Source organism: Pongo abelii, chromosome 2 (genome assembly GCF_028885655.2).
Source record: "Pongo abelii isolate AG06213 chromosome 2, NHGRI_mPonAbe1-v2.0_pri, whole genome shotgun sequence".
Classification (NCBI taxonomy): domain Eukaryota; kingdom Metazoa; phylum Chordata; class Mammalia; order Primates; family Hominidae; genus Pongo; species Pongo abelii.
In genome coordinates, this window is record NC_085928.1 from 79,946,058 (window position 1) to 79,964,478 (window position 18,421).

Sequence of the window (18,421 nt, forward strand, 5' to 3'; positions counted from 1 at the left end):
AAAACTGGACCAGCCTGGCCTGAAACACACACCCAGACTCCCCTGGAACAAGGGGATTCTATATTTTTATGCCTTTGCTAATTATTATATGTGTGAGTACACTTGGGGAAAAATTAGAAGGTCAAGTGATACAATCACTTTTGCATTTGAGTCTTTGCTTTTCCAAATGAAATGCTCATCCATGTAGGTGGAGCCAAAATCAGTTACCTGAATATAAGGAAATCAAGTAGGTATGCCTTTTTTTTTTAATTCAACTTTTTTTATTTGTTTTTTAATTTTTGTGGGTACATTGTAGGTGTATATATTTATGAAGTACATGAGATCTTTTGATACAGATATGCAATGTGAAATAAGCACATCAGGAAGAATGAAGTATCCATCCCCTCAAACATTTATCCATTGAATTGCAAACAATATAATTACACTCTTTAAGTTATATAAAAATGTAGTTATTATTGACAATAGACGCCCTGTTATGCTATCAAATAGTAGGTCTTAGTCATTCTAATTTTTGTCCCCATTAATCTCCACGTATCCCCCTCACCCCAAAGCCCTCACTACCCTTCCCAGCCCCTAGTAATCATCCTTCTATTCTCTGTGTCCATGAGTTCAATTGTTGTGACTTTTATTTTATTATTATTTTTCCATAGGTTAGTGGGGTATAGGTGGTTTTTGGTTATATGAGTAAGTTTTTTAGTGGTGATTTGTGAGATTTTGGTGCACCCATCCCCCAAGCGGTATACGATGCACCCAGTTTGTAGTCTTCTGTCACTTGCCCCCCTCCCAACCTTCTCCCCAAGTCTCGATCATCATGATATATATATATGTGATATATATATGTGATATATATATGTGATATATATGTGATATATATATGTGATATATATGTGATTGATATATATGTGATATATATATATATCACAGTTTCTTTATCCACTCATTGATTGATGGATATTTGGGTGGATTCCACATTTTTGCAATTGTGAATTGTGCTACTATAAACATGCATGTGCAAGTATCTTTTCCGTATAATGACTTTTTTTCCTCTAGGTAGATACCCAGTAGTGGGATTGCTGGATCAAATAGCAGTGCTACTTTTGTTCATTGAGGAATCTCCACACTGTTTTCCACAGTGGTTGTACTAGTTTGCATTTCCACCAGCAGTGTAGAAGTGTTCCCTGATCACTGCATCCACACCAACGTATACTGTTTTTTGATTTTTTTATTGATGGCCATTCTTACAGGAGTAAGGTGATATTGCATTGTGGTTTTGATTTGCATTCCTTGATCATTAGTGGTGTTGAGCATTTTTTCATGTTTGTTGGCCATTTGTATATTTTCTTTAGAGAATTGTCTGTTCATGTCCTTCACCCACTTTTGTATGGGATTTTTTGTTTTGTTTTTTTTTTCTGCTGATTTGAGTTCATTGTAGATTCTGGATATTAGTCCTTTGTCAGATGAATAGATTGTGAAGATTTTCTCCTACTCTTTAGGTTGTCTGCTGACTGTTGCTTTTGCCGTACAAAAGCTCTTTAGTTTAATTAAGTTCCAGCTATTTATCCTTGTTTTTATTGCATTTGCTTTTGGGTTCTTGGTCATGAAATTCTTGCCTAAGCTAAGTTTAGAAGCGTTTTTCCAATGTTACCTTCTAGAATTTTTGTAGTTTTAGGTATTAAATTTAAGTCCTTAATCCATCTTGAGTTGATTTTTGTATAAGGTGAGAGATGAGGATCCAGTTTCATTCTCCTACATGTGGCTAGCCAATTATACCAGCACCATTTGTTGAAAAGGGGGTCCTTTCCCCACTTTATGATTTTGTTTCCTTTGTTGGAGATCAGTTGGCTGTAAGTATTTGGGTTTACTTCCAGGTTGTCTATTCTGCTCCATTGGTCTATGCTCCTATTTTTGTACCAGTACCATGCTGTTTTGGTGACTATGGCCTTATAGTATAGTTTGAAATCAGGTAATGTGATGCCTCTAGATTTGTTCTTTTTGCTTAGTCTTGCTTTGTGGGCTCTTTTTTGATTCTATATGAATTTTAGAATTGTTTTTTATAATCCTTTGAAGAATATGGTGGTATTTTGATGGGATTTGCATTGAATTTGTAGATTGTTTTTGGTAGTATGATCTTTTTCACAATAATAATTCTACCCACCTGTGAGCATGGAATGTGTTTCCATTTGTTTGCGCCATCCATGATTTCTTGCAGCAGTGTTTTGTAGTTTTCCTTGTAGAGGTCTTTCATCTCCTGGTTAGGTATATTCATAAGTGGTTTTTTTTTTGGCAGCTATTGTAAAAGGGGTTGAGTTTTCGAATTGATTCTCTGCTTGGTCATTGTTGGTGTATAGAAGAGCTACTGATTTGTGTACCTTAATCTTGTATCTGGAAACTGCTGAATTATTTTATCAGTTCTAGGAGTTTTCTGGATGATTCTTTAGGGTTTTTGAGATAAACCATCATATCATCAGCAAACAGTGACAGTTTGACTTCCTCTTTACTGATTTGGATGCCCTTTATTTCTTTTTCTTGTCTGATTGCTCTGGCTAGGACTTCCAGTACTAAGTTGAAGAGGAGTGATGAGAGTAGGCAACCTTGTCTTTTTCCAGTTCTCAGAGGGAATACTTTCAGCTTTTCCCTATTCAATATAATTTGGCTGTGGGTTTGTTATAGATGGCTTTTATTACATTGAGGTATGTCCCTTGTATGCTGATTTTGCTGAGGGTTTTAATCATAAAGGGATGCTGGATTTTGTTGAATGCTTTTTCTGTATCTATTGAGATGATCACGTGATTTTTGTTTTTAATTCTGTTTATGTGGTGTATCACATTTATTGACTTGTGTATTTTAAAACATCCCTGCATCCCTGCTGTGAAACCTACTTGATCATGGTGGGTTATCTTTTTGTTATGTTGTTGTATTCAGTTAGCTGGTATTTTGTTAAGGATTTTAGCATCTATGTTCATCAGGGATATTGGTCTGTAGTTTTCTTGTTTGGTTATGTCTTTTCCTGGTGTTAGTATTTGGGTGATGCTGGCTTCATAGAATGAATTAGGGAGGGTTCACTCTTTATCTTGCTGAATAGTGTAAACAGGATTGGTTCCAATGAATGTCTGGTAGAATTCTGCTGTCAATCCTTCTGCTCCTGAACTTTTTTAGTCGGTAATTTTTTAATTACCATTTCAGTCTCACTGCTTGTTATTGGTCTGTTCAGGATATCTAATTCTTCCTGATTTAAGCTAGGAGGGTTGTATCTTTCCAGGAATTTACCCATCTCTTCTAGGTTTTCTAGTTTATGTGAGTAAAGGTATTCCTAGTTGCCTTGAATGATCTTTTGTATTTGTGTGGTGTCAGTTGTAATATCTCCCGTATCATTTCTTAGTGAAGTTATTTGGATTTTCTCTCCTCTTTTCTTTGTTAATCTTGCCAATGGTCTATCAATTTTATTTATCTTTTTGAAGACCCAGATTTTTGTTTCATTAATCTTTTGTATTTTTCTATTGTTTAAACTTCATTTAGTTCTCCTCTGATTTTGGTTATTTCCTTTTTTCTGCTGAGTTTGGGTTTGGTTTGTTCTTGTTTCTCTACTTCCTTGAGGTGTAACCTTAGCTTGTCAGTTTGTGCTCTTTAAGTCTTTTTTATGTAGGTTTTTAGAGCTATGAACTTTTCTGTTAGCATTGCCTTTGCTGTATCCCAGAGGTTTTGATAGGTTGTGTCAGTATTGTTGTTCAGTTCGAAGAATTTTTTAATTTCCATCTTGATTTCGTTTTTGACCGAATGATCACTCAGGAGCAGGTTACTTTTCATGTATTTGCATGGTTTTAAAGGTTCCTTTTGGAGTTGATTTCCAGTTTTATTGTACTGTGGTCTGAGAGAGTGCTTGATATAATTTCAATTTTTTTAAATTTACTGAAGCTCATTTCATAGCCTATCATTTGGTCTATCTTGGAGAAAGTTCCCTTCACTGTTGAATAGAATGTATATTCTGTGGTTGTTGGATGGAATGTTCTGTATATATCTGTTAAGTCCATTTGTTCCAAAGTATAGTTTAAAACCATTGTTTCTTTGTTAACTTTATGTCTCGATGACTGTCTAGTGCTGTCATGGAGTATTGAAGTCCCCCACTATTATTGTGTGGCTGTCTATCTCATTTTTTAGGTCTATTAATAATTGTTTTATAAATTTGGGAGCTCCAGTGTTAGGTGCATATATGTTTAGGATTGTGATATTTTCCTGTTGGACAAGGCCTTTTACCATTATATAGTGTCCCTCTTTATCTTTTGTAAATGTGGTTTCATTAAAGTTTGTTTTGTTTGATGTAAGAGCAGCTACTCTTGCTTGCTTTTTGTGTCCATTTGCATGAAATGCCTTTTTCCAGCCCTTTACTTTAAGTTTTTATGTGAGTCCCTATGTGTTAGGTGAGTCTCTTGAAGGCAGCAGATAGTTGTTTGGTGAATTCTTACCCATTCTGCAGTTCTGTATCTTTTAAGTGGAGCATTTAGCCCATTTAAATTCAGTGTTAGTATTGAGGTGTGAGGTACCATTCCATTCGTTGTGCTATTTGTTGCCTGTGTACCTTGGTTTTTGGGTTTTGGTTTTTATGTTTTAAATTGTATTTTTGTTTTATAGGTCCTTTGAGATTTATGCTTTAAAGAGGTTCTGTTTTGATGTGTTTCCAGGATTTGCTTCAAGATTTAGAGCTCCTTTCAGCAGTTCTTGTAGTGGCGATTTGTCTGAAAAAAGACTGTATCTTTCTTTTATATGATGCTTAGTTTCGCTGGATACAAAATTATTGGCTCATAATTGTTTTGTTTGAGGAGGCTGAAGATTGGGCCACAATCCCTTCTAGCTTGTAGGGTTTCTGCTGAGAAATCTGATGTTAATCTGATAGATTTTCATTTACAGGTTACCTGGTGCTTTTGTCTCACAGCTCTTAAGATTCTTTCCTTCCCCTTAACTTTAGATAACCTGATGACAATGTGCCTAGGCAATGATCTTTTTATGATGAATTTTCCAGGTGTTGTTTCTGGTTCTTGTATTTGGATATCTAGGTCTCTTGCAAAGCTGGGCAAGTTTTCCTTGATTATTCCCCCAAATATGTTTTCCAAACTTTTAGATTTCTCTTCTTAGGAATGCCAATTATTCTTAAGTTTGGTTGCTTAACATAATCCCAGATTTCTTGGAGACATTCATATTTTCCTATTCTTTTTTCTTTGTGTTTGTTGGATTGGGTTAAATTGAGGACCTTGTCTTCAAGCTCTGAATTTCTTTCTTCTACTTGTTCAATTCTATTGCTGAGACTTTCCAGAGCATTTTGCATTTCTATACATGTGTCCAGTGTTTCTGGAAGTTTTAATTTTTTGTATTTATGCTATCTATTTCATTGAATATTTCTTCCTTCACTTCTTGTTTCATTTTTTGGATTTCCTTATATTGGGCTTCACTTTTCTCTGGTGCCTCCTTGATTAGCTTAATAACTAACTTCCTGAATTCTTTTTCCAGTAAATCAGGGATTTCTTCTTTGTTTGGATCCATTGCTGGTGAGCTAATGTGATTTTGGGGGGTTGTTAAAGAGCCTTGTTTTGTCATATTACCAGAGTTGTTTTTCTGGTTCCTTCTCATTTGGGTAGGCTCTGTCAGAGGGAAGGTCTAGGGCTGAAGGCTGTTGTTCAGATTCTTTTGTCCCATAGTGTGTTCCCTTGATGTAGTACTCTCCCCCTTTTCCTATGGATGTGGCTTTCTGAGAGCCAAGCTGTAGTGATTGTTTATCTCTCTTCTGAGTCTAGTCACCCAGCATGTCTACCAGGCTCGGGCTTGTACTGGGGGTTGTCTGCATAGAGTCCTATGATGTAAACCATCTATGAGTTTCTCAGCCATGGATACCAGCACCTGTTCCAGTGGAGGTGGTAGGGCTGTGAAATGGACTCTGTAAGGCCCTTAGCTTTGGTGGTTTAATGCTCTATTTTTGGGCTGGTTGGCCTCCTGCTGGGAGGTGGCATGGTGCTTTCCAGAGAGCATCAGCTGTGGTAGTATGGAGAGGAACAGTTGGTGGGCTGGGCCCTAGAACTCCCAAGAATATATGCCTTTTGTGTTCAGCTACCAGGGTGGGTAGGGAAGGACCATGAGGTAGGGGCAGGACTAAGTGTGTCTGACCTCAGGCTCTCCTTGGGCAGGTCTTGCTGTAGCTGCTGTGGGGATGGGGGTGAGGTTCCCAGGTCAATGGAGTTATGTACCTAGGAGGATTATGGCTGCCTCTGCGGAGTCATGCAGGTTGTCAGAGAAGTGAAAGAAAGCCAGCAGTCACAGGCCTCACCCAGCTCCCACGCAATCCAAAGGGCCAGTCTCACTCCCACTGTGCCCCCACTGACGGCAAACAAGTCTGTTTCCGGGCAGTGGGCAGGCAGGGCTGAGAAGTTTCCCCAGGCTACCCACCTCCCAGCTGGGAAAGAAAAGGGCTCTGGCTCTAATTCTTCCCCCACCTGTAAAGTCTGCACGCCAGATTCACTCCCTCCCCCAAGTTCTGGCCAGGAAGCTTCTCAACCAGTTCAAATAGTTACAAAGTTCAGCTGGAGATTTCCTTCTCCTTGTGGTGGTTTCCTTGTGCCTCCGGCCACCCTCCCGAAGGATCCCTGTGATGCCAGGCAGGAGTGGCCTGCTTGGGGACCCAGCGAACTCACAGGGCCTTTCCCGCTGCTTCTTCTACCCCTGTATTTCACTCAGCTCCTAAATTGACTCAGCTCTCAGCTCCAGGTAAGGTTGGAATCTTCTCCCATAAACTAGACCTTCAGTTTCCCCGGTTGGGGTATGTGTTTGGGGGTGGAGGACCTCCCTTTCCCACTTCCACAGTTTGAGCAATCACAGTATTTGGGGTGTCTCCTGGGTCTTGCAGGAGCAATCCACTTCCTTCAGAGGGTCTGTGGATCCTCTCGGGTTTCCTGTTTTATTCCTGCAGTCATTCTGGAACTAAAATTCACGATGCAAGCCTCCACACACTGCTCTGTCCATCCGAGTCGGAGCTGCAGTCTAGTCCTGCCTCCCGTTTGCTAGGATCTGTTCCAAGTAGGTGTGTCTTGGGGAAGTGAAAAGGAAATGTGAATAAGGCAAGCACTGAAAGAATGAGTCTGAATATTTCAGATGGTTTTTATTAAATGACTATTGCTACCTCAAACACAGAATTTGGAAGTTCTAAAATTTTTATATGACTTAATTGTGTAATTGTCCAGTCTAGGTTTTGGCTCAGGATACATATTATTGCAAAGTTTCCCAAATTTCATATGTGATCCACCTATTTTGCCATTTTTTCCAACCTTTCCTATTAATATATATCTACTATTTTTTTCTTAAAAATTGACCTTCTATTTTTACTTAAATTTAAAAAAATGGAAACTAGCTTTTTATCTGAGCAATGGAGAACCAGTATCATTGCCATAAATAGATGCTAACCAAATAATAAGTTTAATAATAATAAGTACAATGAAAAATAGACCACCCTCCTTTTTAAATACTAGGAACATATTCTTGCCTATTGAAACCTCCAAACCTGCTCCGTTTGTTTGTGATGTTAGTATAGAGGGGATATTAAGGACCTACTGGCTCCCAAATCTAACTTTCTCTTCAAGCCATGGGAAGATTACAGGGGAATTTTCCTGCAGGTGACTGAATGCTATTTGTTGGCTTTTCTGCGCATCACATCCCCCGGTGCATGTGACCTAATCGTGTTTGTATATGACACACCATAAATCACACATATGATGGAATACAAGCCTATTAATGTACATTCCTCAGATTCAGGAGGGGTTTTTTTCCCCATATATGGGCTTCAGCAAAGTTATTCCTGGTTTTGTAAGCTCTGAAGAAACATAACAATATAATATTGAACTTTACCAGTATTCAAACAGGAAGTTTCTGCTAATATAGAATCAGGAAAAATTCTGACTAAATGTGTAAAACTTATGAACTTTATTTTGTAAGAGTTTTGGCACTTTTTTGAAAATCTGCCCCACTTGCTTGTGAATCTTCTAGACCAAGATTGTCCAACCCACAGCCAGAGGGCCACATGTGGCTCAGGACAGCTTTGAATGCAGCCCAACACAAATTCATAAACTTACTTAAAACATTATGAGATTATTTTGTGTTTTTTTTTTTTAAAGCTCATCAGCTATCGTTAGTGTTAGTGCATTTTATGTGCAGCCCAGAACAATTCTTCTTCTTCCACTGTGGCCCAGGGAAGCCAAAAGATTGGACACCCCTGCTCTAGACAATTGTAAATGTTCTGCTTATAGTTTATAATATCACATATTTTTATTATGCAAAGGAGAACTTTTGATCAAGGAAATTCCTGGACATCGAAAACCAAAAATCAAAGAAAGACCTTCCCTGGCGTTCTAGGTTGGGTTTCAGATGAGTTAAAAAGTAGATGATTTTGTTGTGTTTTAAAACATTGTGTCAATTTCTTTTCATAAGAAATTAGGTCCATTTATAATAGTTTTCAGTGATTCCAAAACAACTGTATCTTATTATTGGGGGGAGGTGCATAATTGGCTTTTGTTTTTGATTACATGATCGTTGCACAATACCACATGTTTAAGCAGCTTAGTTACAAATGTTAATAATTATCTCAAGTGAAGTCCAAGTGCAAAGCGTAACTTCTAGCTACTAGTTATAACAACTTTTTATCAGGTAAGTCATCTCATTACCATCAGATGGCCAAGAAAAAGAGTTGAGAAACATACTGAGTTTTGTATAATTAATCACAGCAAACATATGTTCTTAAAATTTCATATTTTGAAAGTAAATGCCAGCTTCACTGTTACCACTATGAGGCATCACCATTGAAAACTCCAGACAATAATGTTCTTTAACAACCTCTACTTTGTATTATATAAAGGAAAACATATATCTTAGAAAATTTGGGGAAAAAAATCTATAGAGAAAAAATAAAATTCACTCATAATCCTATCACTCAGAAATACCATGATTAATATCATTTGTCTTTCCTTCCAGACTTCTGTTCTATGAAAAGTTTCTTATACAGTGGAGGTTATGCTGTGTATTTTGTTACCTGTATACTGTATCGTAACTGCCCATGGATGATATTCCCTTGTGATGAACGCCACAATTTATTTAGCCATTTTCCTGTGGATAGACATGTCATATTCCCAGCTTCCCAGTTTCATCTAATCATGGTTATATGATAGTAATCACTTGTTTTCAGGCAAGTATCTGCAGAGTAAGTAAAATCTGTGAAGCTGATGTTGAGGAGTCTGAAAATCAAGTGCACAGAGGATCATGATGGATACTTAAGGAACAACAATAATAAAAACCTCTCGAGAGAAAGTTATTTCGTTATGTAACACTTAAAATTACTGAAATGATTATGTGTATCCTGTCAGTTAGTGTTGTGATATAAATCTAGTGATATGTCATCATTTTACTAGGATTAGTTTTTTACCAGTTTTTTCTAATTTAGCATTCTGCCAACAGTAGAGGTTGACAGGAAAAACCTATAGGATATGAACGCTGACAAATGATTTCCAAAAAAAATCAAAATATAGACTACTTACCAGTTTAGGTCCAGTAAATTTTGGAACTCAATCATCCTATTCTGGGTTGTACTTCCACACAGGTTCAAATACAAAAAGTAAAATTAGAAGTCCCAGAAGTTACACTATCAACTATCCCCTGCTCATTCCTACTTCATTACTTGACTCCATACCTTTACAAAAGTTCATTGTGTTGCTTCAGAGCTATCTAAACTACTGGTTAATAGCTATGTCAGATTAGGCTAGTCCAGGCTGAGGCACCTCAAATCCCCTCAGTGGCCTAAAACTATACTTTTTTTTCTTCAACTCATACTATATGTTCATCATGAGTGAGATTCAGATCTGATCCATTCTGTCTCCACTCCTGAACCCAGAATAATGGAAGAGCCAATCTCTGGGACATGGCAATCTCATGGCAAAGAGAAAAGAGAGGAAAGCAAACCATACTCTTCAATGACTTTTATAGCTGCCACTTGGGGGTGGCCTATTTCCCTTTTGCCCACATTCCATTGGTTGAGGCAAGTCCTATGGTGAAGTCCTATATCTATGGGATGCCAATGAGAAGGAGAATTATGCTCATCTACAGGCAGGGAACCACAAGTCCCATAGCCAACACCAACATCAGTGAGAGTTAGGCAGAGAAGCATAACCCTCTCAAGGCGCAGAGGACTTAAACAGAGCTGGTTTGAATCCACATAATACTTCTCACTAGTTGTGTATCTTAGCAAGCTTTTTTAAACCTTTCATTGTAGTAAAGTACACATGACATAAAATTTAACATACTAAACATTTAAAAATATACAGTTCTATAGTGTTAAGTCTTTTACATTTCTGTGCAATAGATCTCTAGAACCCTTTTCATCTTGCAGAACTGGAACTTTGTACTCATTAAGCAATTCTCCACTTCCCCTTCCACCAGCCTCTGGCAACCAGCATTTTATTTTCTGTTTCTATGAATTTTTGACTATTCTGAATATCTCAAATAAGTAGAATTATAAAGTATTTGTCTTTGGGTGTCTGGCTTATTTCACTTAGCATAATGTCCACAAGGTTCATCCATGTTATAGCATGTGTCAAAATTTTATGATTTTAAGGCTGAATAATACTTAATTATAGGTAAATACCCCATTTTGTTCATCTACCTATCTTTTGAATAATGCTGTCATGAACATGCTTATACCATCTTTTTAAATTTTAACTCTCTGGGTCCAGATTACGTATGTACAGAAATGGGCTTTATTACAATGCAATATAATGAGGATTAAGTAAATTATATTAAAGCACATTCTGTAATGCCTAACATATGGATGTGTGCTAAGTATTAGTTACTAATAATAGCATTTTGAACATGGGTGAAAGTTTATCTGGTCCAAAATTTCCCAAATATTGTTATTCTTACCAGTGGTGGTAAGAGATGATTTTAAGGTAGTTCACGAACATTATAAAAATTTAGAATGTTTATATAAGGCATTAAATTCATTTATTTTAGAGAGTGCCCAAAAATGTAACTAGCACATCAAGCTAATTATTGTGTGAATATTATTGAGATGAAGCTAAAATAGATGTTTAATTTTTCTTAAACCAAGTTATTTTTTTAAATAGCAAAACATGACAAAAATGATACATGACTATCTGGTGTTTAGAAAACAGTAATATGATTCAAAAAGAACAAAGTTAGACCCTATTATTTCTTTTTTCTTTTCCTTTTTTTTTTTCTTTTTGTCATTTCAAAAAGTATTCATTTCAGGCTGAACTCGTTCAGCCCACATATTTTGTGACTCATACAAGATAAACCCCAGTGTTCTATTTGCAGTCATTTCTCCCTGAAGGCTGATGTTGGTATAGGTGATTTAACCAAAATTACTCAAACTTTCTGTAACCTCCAAACACACACCTTTTGTTAGAACCAACCATGCTGTGGTGTAGCTCAGCTGCATCAAACCAAACCTGTCCTTTTATAGTGCTGTCAGGCCACAGGGAATCACTGGCTTTGGGAAATTGTCCTAAAAATTGTACATTCATATTATTTGAGTAACCAGAACATGGTCATTAGTATTTCAACCCTAAGCAGCTGCTATAATTTTTTTGTCGTTGTTAGCAGAGCATTGCAGCTCAATCTTAGCTGACCTAAACTCATTGTGAATACCCACATCACAGAATTTTAAAGGCAACATAGAATAGTGTTAAAAGAGACAAAAAGCAAAAGAAATCCACAGGGAATACAATCTTGTTTGGTGTCATTAGACTCATAAATGTATTTGAGTTCTTCCTATCTGTAAGTTCAGCTGTATTTCCCCTATGGCATGAGTCAATGATGTTTAGAAATTTCTCTGGATAGCCAATGTTTTATATCATTTTTCCATTAGAAATTCAGTTAGCCAAATCACATTCTGTGGTTAAATCTACAAATACAACATATTTCAACACTGAGGGCAATTGTGATGCTGTTGTCGAATGAATAACATTATGTTTGTTTTTGTTATTGACAAGAAACTGATTTTCCCAGTGCCCTATCTGTGTTGCTATTGACAAATGCTATCGGCCATCCCTCAACACCCTCACCCCTTAGCATTAGTTTACAGTCCAGCGTTCATGAAAAGGAACTAAATTATGAATCTAAGTTTAGAAACCGCAGAGAGTTTCATTAATCCTCTAATGGAATCCTCATTAACTTTTTAGCGTTTTGCCTTATTTTTCTCAAAAATTGATTTAAGCCTGGAAAACGAAGACTTTAAAATACAGACTCTCTTGCAGTTTTTCATGTGTATAGCTATTACTCCATGGGAATAAATCTAAGTAATTCTTATTTTTGATTGCCTCACATTTTGCCCATCTTATCATACAAGGCTGGCTCCAAAATCATGTACACTTCATTTCACACAACTTTAATCTGTCCATTTGGCAATTTCTTCCAGCCTCTGTGCTTCAAAATAAGTCCCGCCGCCTTCCTTTCTTGGTTTAGGAACAAGCAGCCCTCTAGTGGTAGCTAAAGGAATTTCCTTATCTCCCCTATCAACGTGTTTTCAAGGAGACATAAGCACAGTAAGTGTGAAATGCTCTAAGGTGTTTGATGAATATGATAAAATGAATTATCTCACACATTAATTGAAATGCCTTTTCTGGGACTTTTATTTTAGATTCAGAGGTACATGTGCAGGTTTGTTACATGAATAAATTACGTGTCATGGGGGTTTGGTGTATGAATGAAATGCCTTTCTAAAAAAAGGAAATTTATATACTCTGTTATTTTTTTCTGATTTCATCTATTACACCAAGCATTACCAAAGGCATCCCGTTCTACTTCCACTAGCTTCCTATAATAGCCGTCATCTCCTCCGTGTAAAATGTCACTTGTACTTCGATCTGTTTTAAAATTTCTCATTTTGCATTTCAAGCTCCCAGTCAGCCACCAGGAAATGTTGTTTGGAATGCCACAGACACTAAAGTGTTACTTAATTGGGAGCAAGTTAAAGCCATGGAGAATGAGTCAGAAGTAACCGGATATAAAGTAAGTTTTCTCATTTGCAATGCTTCATTTTCGTAATTTTGGCAGTACTTTTCAAGAGAAGCTAGGTGTAAGTGAATTTTTCTATACATTGATATGGTTTCTGTAATCTAATTTTGACAGATACCAAGCTTTCCATAAAATGGGTAATTTTTCAAAATAGCTTCTTAAATATGGTTTCAAGTGAAAGAATTCTGCTCAAGTGGGAATTTTGGACACAATGTTTCCAAATTGTGTGTTAGTTTGCTACTATTGATGCTCACCTATACACTACTTAAAAATAAATAAATAAAACTATTGGCTCTGATTCCATGGTCAGGCATTCAAGGTCCATACACTATGGTCCTGCCTTATCTCTCCAGCCTCATAAATACGCAGCCCAGCTGGGCTTTTCCATGGGAGAAGATCACTCTTCCCAAGCCTCCCTGATTTTGAGAACCTGATGATTCTGCCGTGTGCTAACCTCTAATCTAAGACTTACAATTAGAGTCATGAATGAAACTCACACTTTAGTGGATATAGAAAGACAAAATTAGTTAATTTCAGCGAGACAAGTTCTATGAAGAAAACAAAAATGGGCAATATAACAAGTAAGTGTATTTGTTCATGCATTTTAGGTTTTCTATAGGACTAGCAGTCAAAATAACGTACAAGTGCTGAACACAAATAAAACTTCAGCTGAACTTCTGCTGCCCATTAAAGAAGACTACATTATTGAAGTCAAGGCCACAACAGATGGAGGGGATGGGACCAGTAGTGAACAGATCAGGATTCCACGAATAACCAGTAAGTTGATTGAAGCCATTATTTACTTTATTGACATCAGTGTTACTATCCCCCATAGTGAGTCAATCAGTGTCCCTCTGTCCATTCTTTCTTTCCAGCAAGACTTTCATCCAAATGCCGGTAAGGTTTTGGCAGGTGAGACGAGGGCAAGAGGAACCCCCCAAGACTGGTGCAAAATAGGGAGAAAAATATGAGGGCGTGAAGAAAAGATGTCAAAAAATATTTAGCAAAACTTCATTAATTTGATTTTTTTTTTCCTCATTCTGAGTTTTACTTAAATTTGCCTTTGGATCGCCTATAAAAGCAGAATTCCCTAATCATTTCTTTTAGATCTTTAATAGTCTGGTTATTTGCCTCCTACAAATTATAGATAAATCTTATCAATTCTTTAAATAGAATGATTAACATTGTCAAAGTCCTAAACCACTTACCTGTGCCAAACTAAAAGACTCCTTAAAAATTCTTCTAGTTTCCAAGGAGGTTCATACTAATTTTTCCTTTCCAAATCCAAGTAAAACCTATTTTACTAAGAAATTATATGTTTAGAGTTGGAGACAGACTTTGGTATGCATATTTTACCAACTGCCAATGCTAGAATAAATTTTATCGTCACTTTTAAATCCCAGGTCTGGAGTTTTCTGGCCTCAGTTTAACTATTGTAGAGTCCATTTTGACTTCATATGCTATTCTATAGTTCTTAGTGACATAAATGACTTTGTTCCCTGTTTCCATTCATTTAGCATGGGTAATCAGGACTGAAACTTTTGTCTTTAATCTTGGAAAACAAAATGGCAGACATTAGTAACTGAAGAGAAAGGGAAATAGAAAACTTAGAGAAATTCTATCTTTCTGTAAAACCATAAAGGCTGCCATACTTAGACTAAAACAAACAAAGCTACACTGAGGAAACAGGAACTACTTATTGTAGAACTAAGTTCTGCAAAGTAAATTCTGCAGAACCCATCTTGGACTACAGAACTCTCTAAAACTGTATGCACTTCAATAGAGCAAAAGTAGAAATTAAATTTAGTTTATTATTGTTGTTAATTTAGGTTTTGAAATAATGAATATGTGCTTCTTGTTCCCTGAATGATGCAAGGCATAGAGTTAACATTACAATATGGGCAAAGTGGCAATTTTAAAAGAAATATGTTCTAGGCTTTTGCAGGGACAGACGTTATTTTAGCATTTTAAGGCTGCTGAGTCAAGAGTAGCCTTTTCATCTGACATCTGCTGTCTTGCTGAGCTTGCAAGTGACCACACAGGGCCATCTCTATGAAAATGAAGCTTTTATTTATTGCCTTTTAAAAAGATGATGTTTTATATTATGTGTAATAATTTATCTGGAAATGCATAAAATAGAAATAAGCACAGACTTTTCAAACCCTTACCCAGTGAAGCATTCTTTAATTAAACCATTGAATTATCTCAAAGTTGTTTGTAATCAAGTATAATTGTTTTCAAAATGATTAAGTTGTTTTTCCAATTTCAATTAAAGTTAAATAATAGTAGATGAACAAAGCCTGGCATCATTTAAGAAAACTTAAACACATTATTGTTTTTATAGATACTCTTGGCAACTAGTATATGCTGCGTTGGTAAATAAAATGAAGGCTAATGACAACTTGTGGTGCCAGGATAGGTTCATGCAGTGATTCGGCTTTGATAGGAGAGGTATTGCTTTTGCTCTGTGTCTTAGTCCCTTTTGGCTTCTCTAACAAAACTACATAGACGGGTGGCTTATAAGCAACAGAAACTTAATTCTCACAGTTCTGGAGGGGAGTCTGAGAATCCCAAGGTCAAGTTGCTGGCAGATTCAGTGTCACCTCTCAAAGGTCCTCACCTCCTAATACTCTGACATTGAGGGTTAGGATTTCAACAAAGAATTTGGGGGGAACACCACAAATATCCAGTCTCTAGCACCCTGATTACATATTGGTACAATCCTTATTAATGAGCTGTTCATCATCTTTGACAGGTATGGATGCAAGAGGATCCACTTCAGCCATCTCGAATGTCCACCCTATGTCAAGTTATATGCCTATAGTACTGTTCTTAATTGTATATGCCCTGTGGTGATATTAACTCCTTTTTATTATTTGTTGGAAAGTTATTTAGTTACCAAAAAAAGTGCTTTCATGAAATGCGGTAATTATGCATGTTTTTTTCAACTCTTATTTTTAACTTTCTACTTCATTATAGGTAAATATGAATATAATTAAAAAAAACAGTAAATCCTTTTAGGGGAATCTGAAATGCCTTAATATTAACTTGATAAACCAAAGGAATTTACATATTACATACTTCAGACTTTTGATATAAATGTTCTTAAACTATGAGTTTAAGCACTGCCTATGGATAAAGACTCACACACTCTCACATGTACACACACACGCATGAGAATTTCTTTTAACATTGAAAAACTCTTTCGTTTAATTCAAATGCTATTTTTCCATTATAATAGCATTATTTGGAAGACTTAACCAGTATCAATTTGAAATGCTGATTTAAGTCCCCAAGGATGAAAAATACATTTTAAAAATTATCTTGTTGGAGAGGAGTGGCATATGATTCAAAAGAGCATAGTTGGAAAACGCTACTGTGGGGCTTAGAAGAATGATGTTTGGTTTGGTATACTGCTAACTAGTTGTAAGACTTTACAAATCACTTTGCTGTCTGTACCTCTCAATTATTCCTCTATAAAATATGGAGATAATAATACCTATCTGATCAGACTTTGCCCCATGAATTAGTTTTTAAAAGATAAAGACTGAAGTATGAAAGTGCTTTTGTCACCCCAAATGCAATTGACCCATGCAAAATATTAGTATGAATTTATTTAATCACATAAAAGTCATGAAGACCAGCCAGATTTTCAAGCTTCATCCTGTTTCACTCAGTTATATTCTAAAATTCAAATGATCACATTTTATTCTTTCTCAAAAAAAAAGTTTTTTTAAATTAAAAAAGGAATTGTTTCCTTCACAGCTATGAACAAGCTTTCAGGTTTTATTAAAACCTAGAGGAAAAAATCAGGAATGACCTGAATCTCAACCCAAATGTTAAACAAAATCCGCATAATCCCTCATTTCAATTTCCAGTTCCATTAAGGGACCCTCTCTTTTTGGTTGGCAGAGATGGTTTTTTAATGAAATCCCACCATCTATCTGAGTGAGTCTGGCAGGCTTTTTAGTTCCTGAGTTAAATTTGTAATAGAACCAAGGCAATGCTGCTGACTTTGATATGTATGACTCAGTCTTTCAATATGTGGTTTTCAAAAAATTGTTGAAGACATGACTTCATAGCAATATATAGAGAATAAATTAAAATTGGCAGATTGAGTATTCAACATTGCAAAATCAATTTTTTACCTCTTTCCTACCAATTTCACATTTTGCAGAAACTTGTTCATATTTCCAATAATATCAGAATTAGAAAACAGTTCAGATAACAAGAAAGATTAAAAATTAGGGAAATTCTGATATCACCATAAAGCACTATTTTACATTTAGAGATTACATTTAAGATAAAGTCATCATACACAAAAACAATAAATATTTATAACTTTCTCTATAAGGTCCGTATATACTGTATATATTGAAACAATCTGAATGACTAGTAGATTTCATATGACCATTGTTATTTCCACTTTCTCCAATACTTGTATTTTATGCTACATGTAATGAAGTTGGACCTTTTTATTATTTAGTAATTCCTATATGTTCCTATACTTTTCATTTTCAAGATGATTGCTCTATTGTTTCATGTTGTTTCTAGCAATATATCTCCATGAGATATGTACTTTGTTTCATATTGAAAAGTATAAAATTTATCTTTCAATTCCTGTGTGTGTATCCTATGGTTATCTGTATGTATTATTTTCTAGTCTAATAAAATTTATAACAAGCAAATGCGTGTGCAGTATTAATTGCTGTATGGTCAAAGAAGAATGTCTACAGGGGGAATAGGAGACTACCATAATAGTTATGCTAAGGCTATCATTTCTTAAACTTTTCAGCCAACATTTAACTTTTCCATCTTTTAACAGGATATTTAAAAATATTTTTATGCCCTACTGACTTAGTAAAATCAGCAATTTGAGACAATGACCTGTACATTACAGGTATTTCAGCTGTGGGGAGAAGTGGTAGAACGGGGAAGCAGAAAATTCACCTAATAGAATTATGGTATCTAATTTTGTCTGACTTTTATTACAAATGTCTACTTCCACATTTTTGACAAGTATTTTCTTAAAATTGATACCAATGTGTCAAGTTGTTCATAGACTGTCTCATTGGTATCAATGTTAGAGACTCGCTTGTAAATAATCCTTATGGTAGATATTCTAAATATTTGAAACACTTTAGTAGAAGATGTTTTTAATTACACGGTTTTAAATGTTATTGTTGATGTAAGGAGAATGACAGCTAAAATATCAATCATTTTCTTACATGATAATTGAAAGATTTGTTTAAAGGCAGGAAAATTAAGTGGGAAAACTATGTGATAGGGGCTGTATCTGGGTGTGCATGTGTGTGATTCTAGATTTAAACCCAGTGGTAATGGGTCCATTAATACACCTTAATGGAGG

The 18,421-nt window shown here is 35.9% G+C and overlaps 1 protein-coding gene across 4 annotated transcripts in view; it reads left to right on the forward strand.

Annotated features, from left to right (window-relative positions):
* Window positions 1-17,741, forward strand: part of CNTN3 (contactin 3) — a 353,908-nt gene extending 336,167 nt beyond the window's left edge. For all 4 annotated transcript variants that reach the window (XM_024245434.3, XM_054551883.2, XM_054551884.2 and 1 more), the window contains 3 exons: window positions 12,935-13,047; window positions 13,662-13,830; window positions 15,809-17,741. In XM_024245434.3, coding sequence (XP_024101202.3) covers window positions 12,935-13,047; window positions 13,662-13,830; window positions 15,809-15,909 — 383 coding nt within the window. In that variant the 3' untranslated portion in view covers window positions 15,910-17,741. The remainder of the gene's footprint in view (window positions 1-12,934; window positions 13,048-13,661; window positions 13,831-15,808) is intronic.
* The last annotated feature ends 680 nt before the right edge of the window (window positions 17,742-18,421 follow it).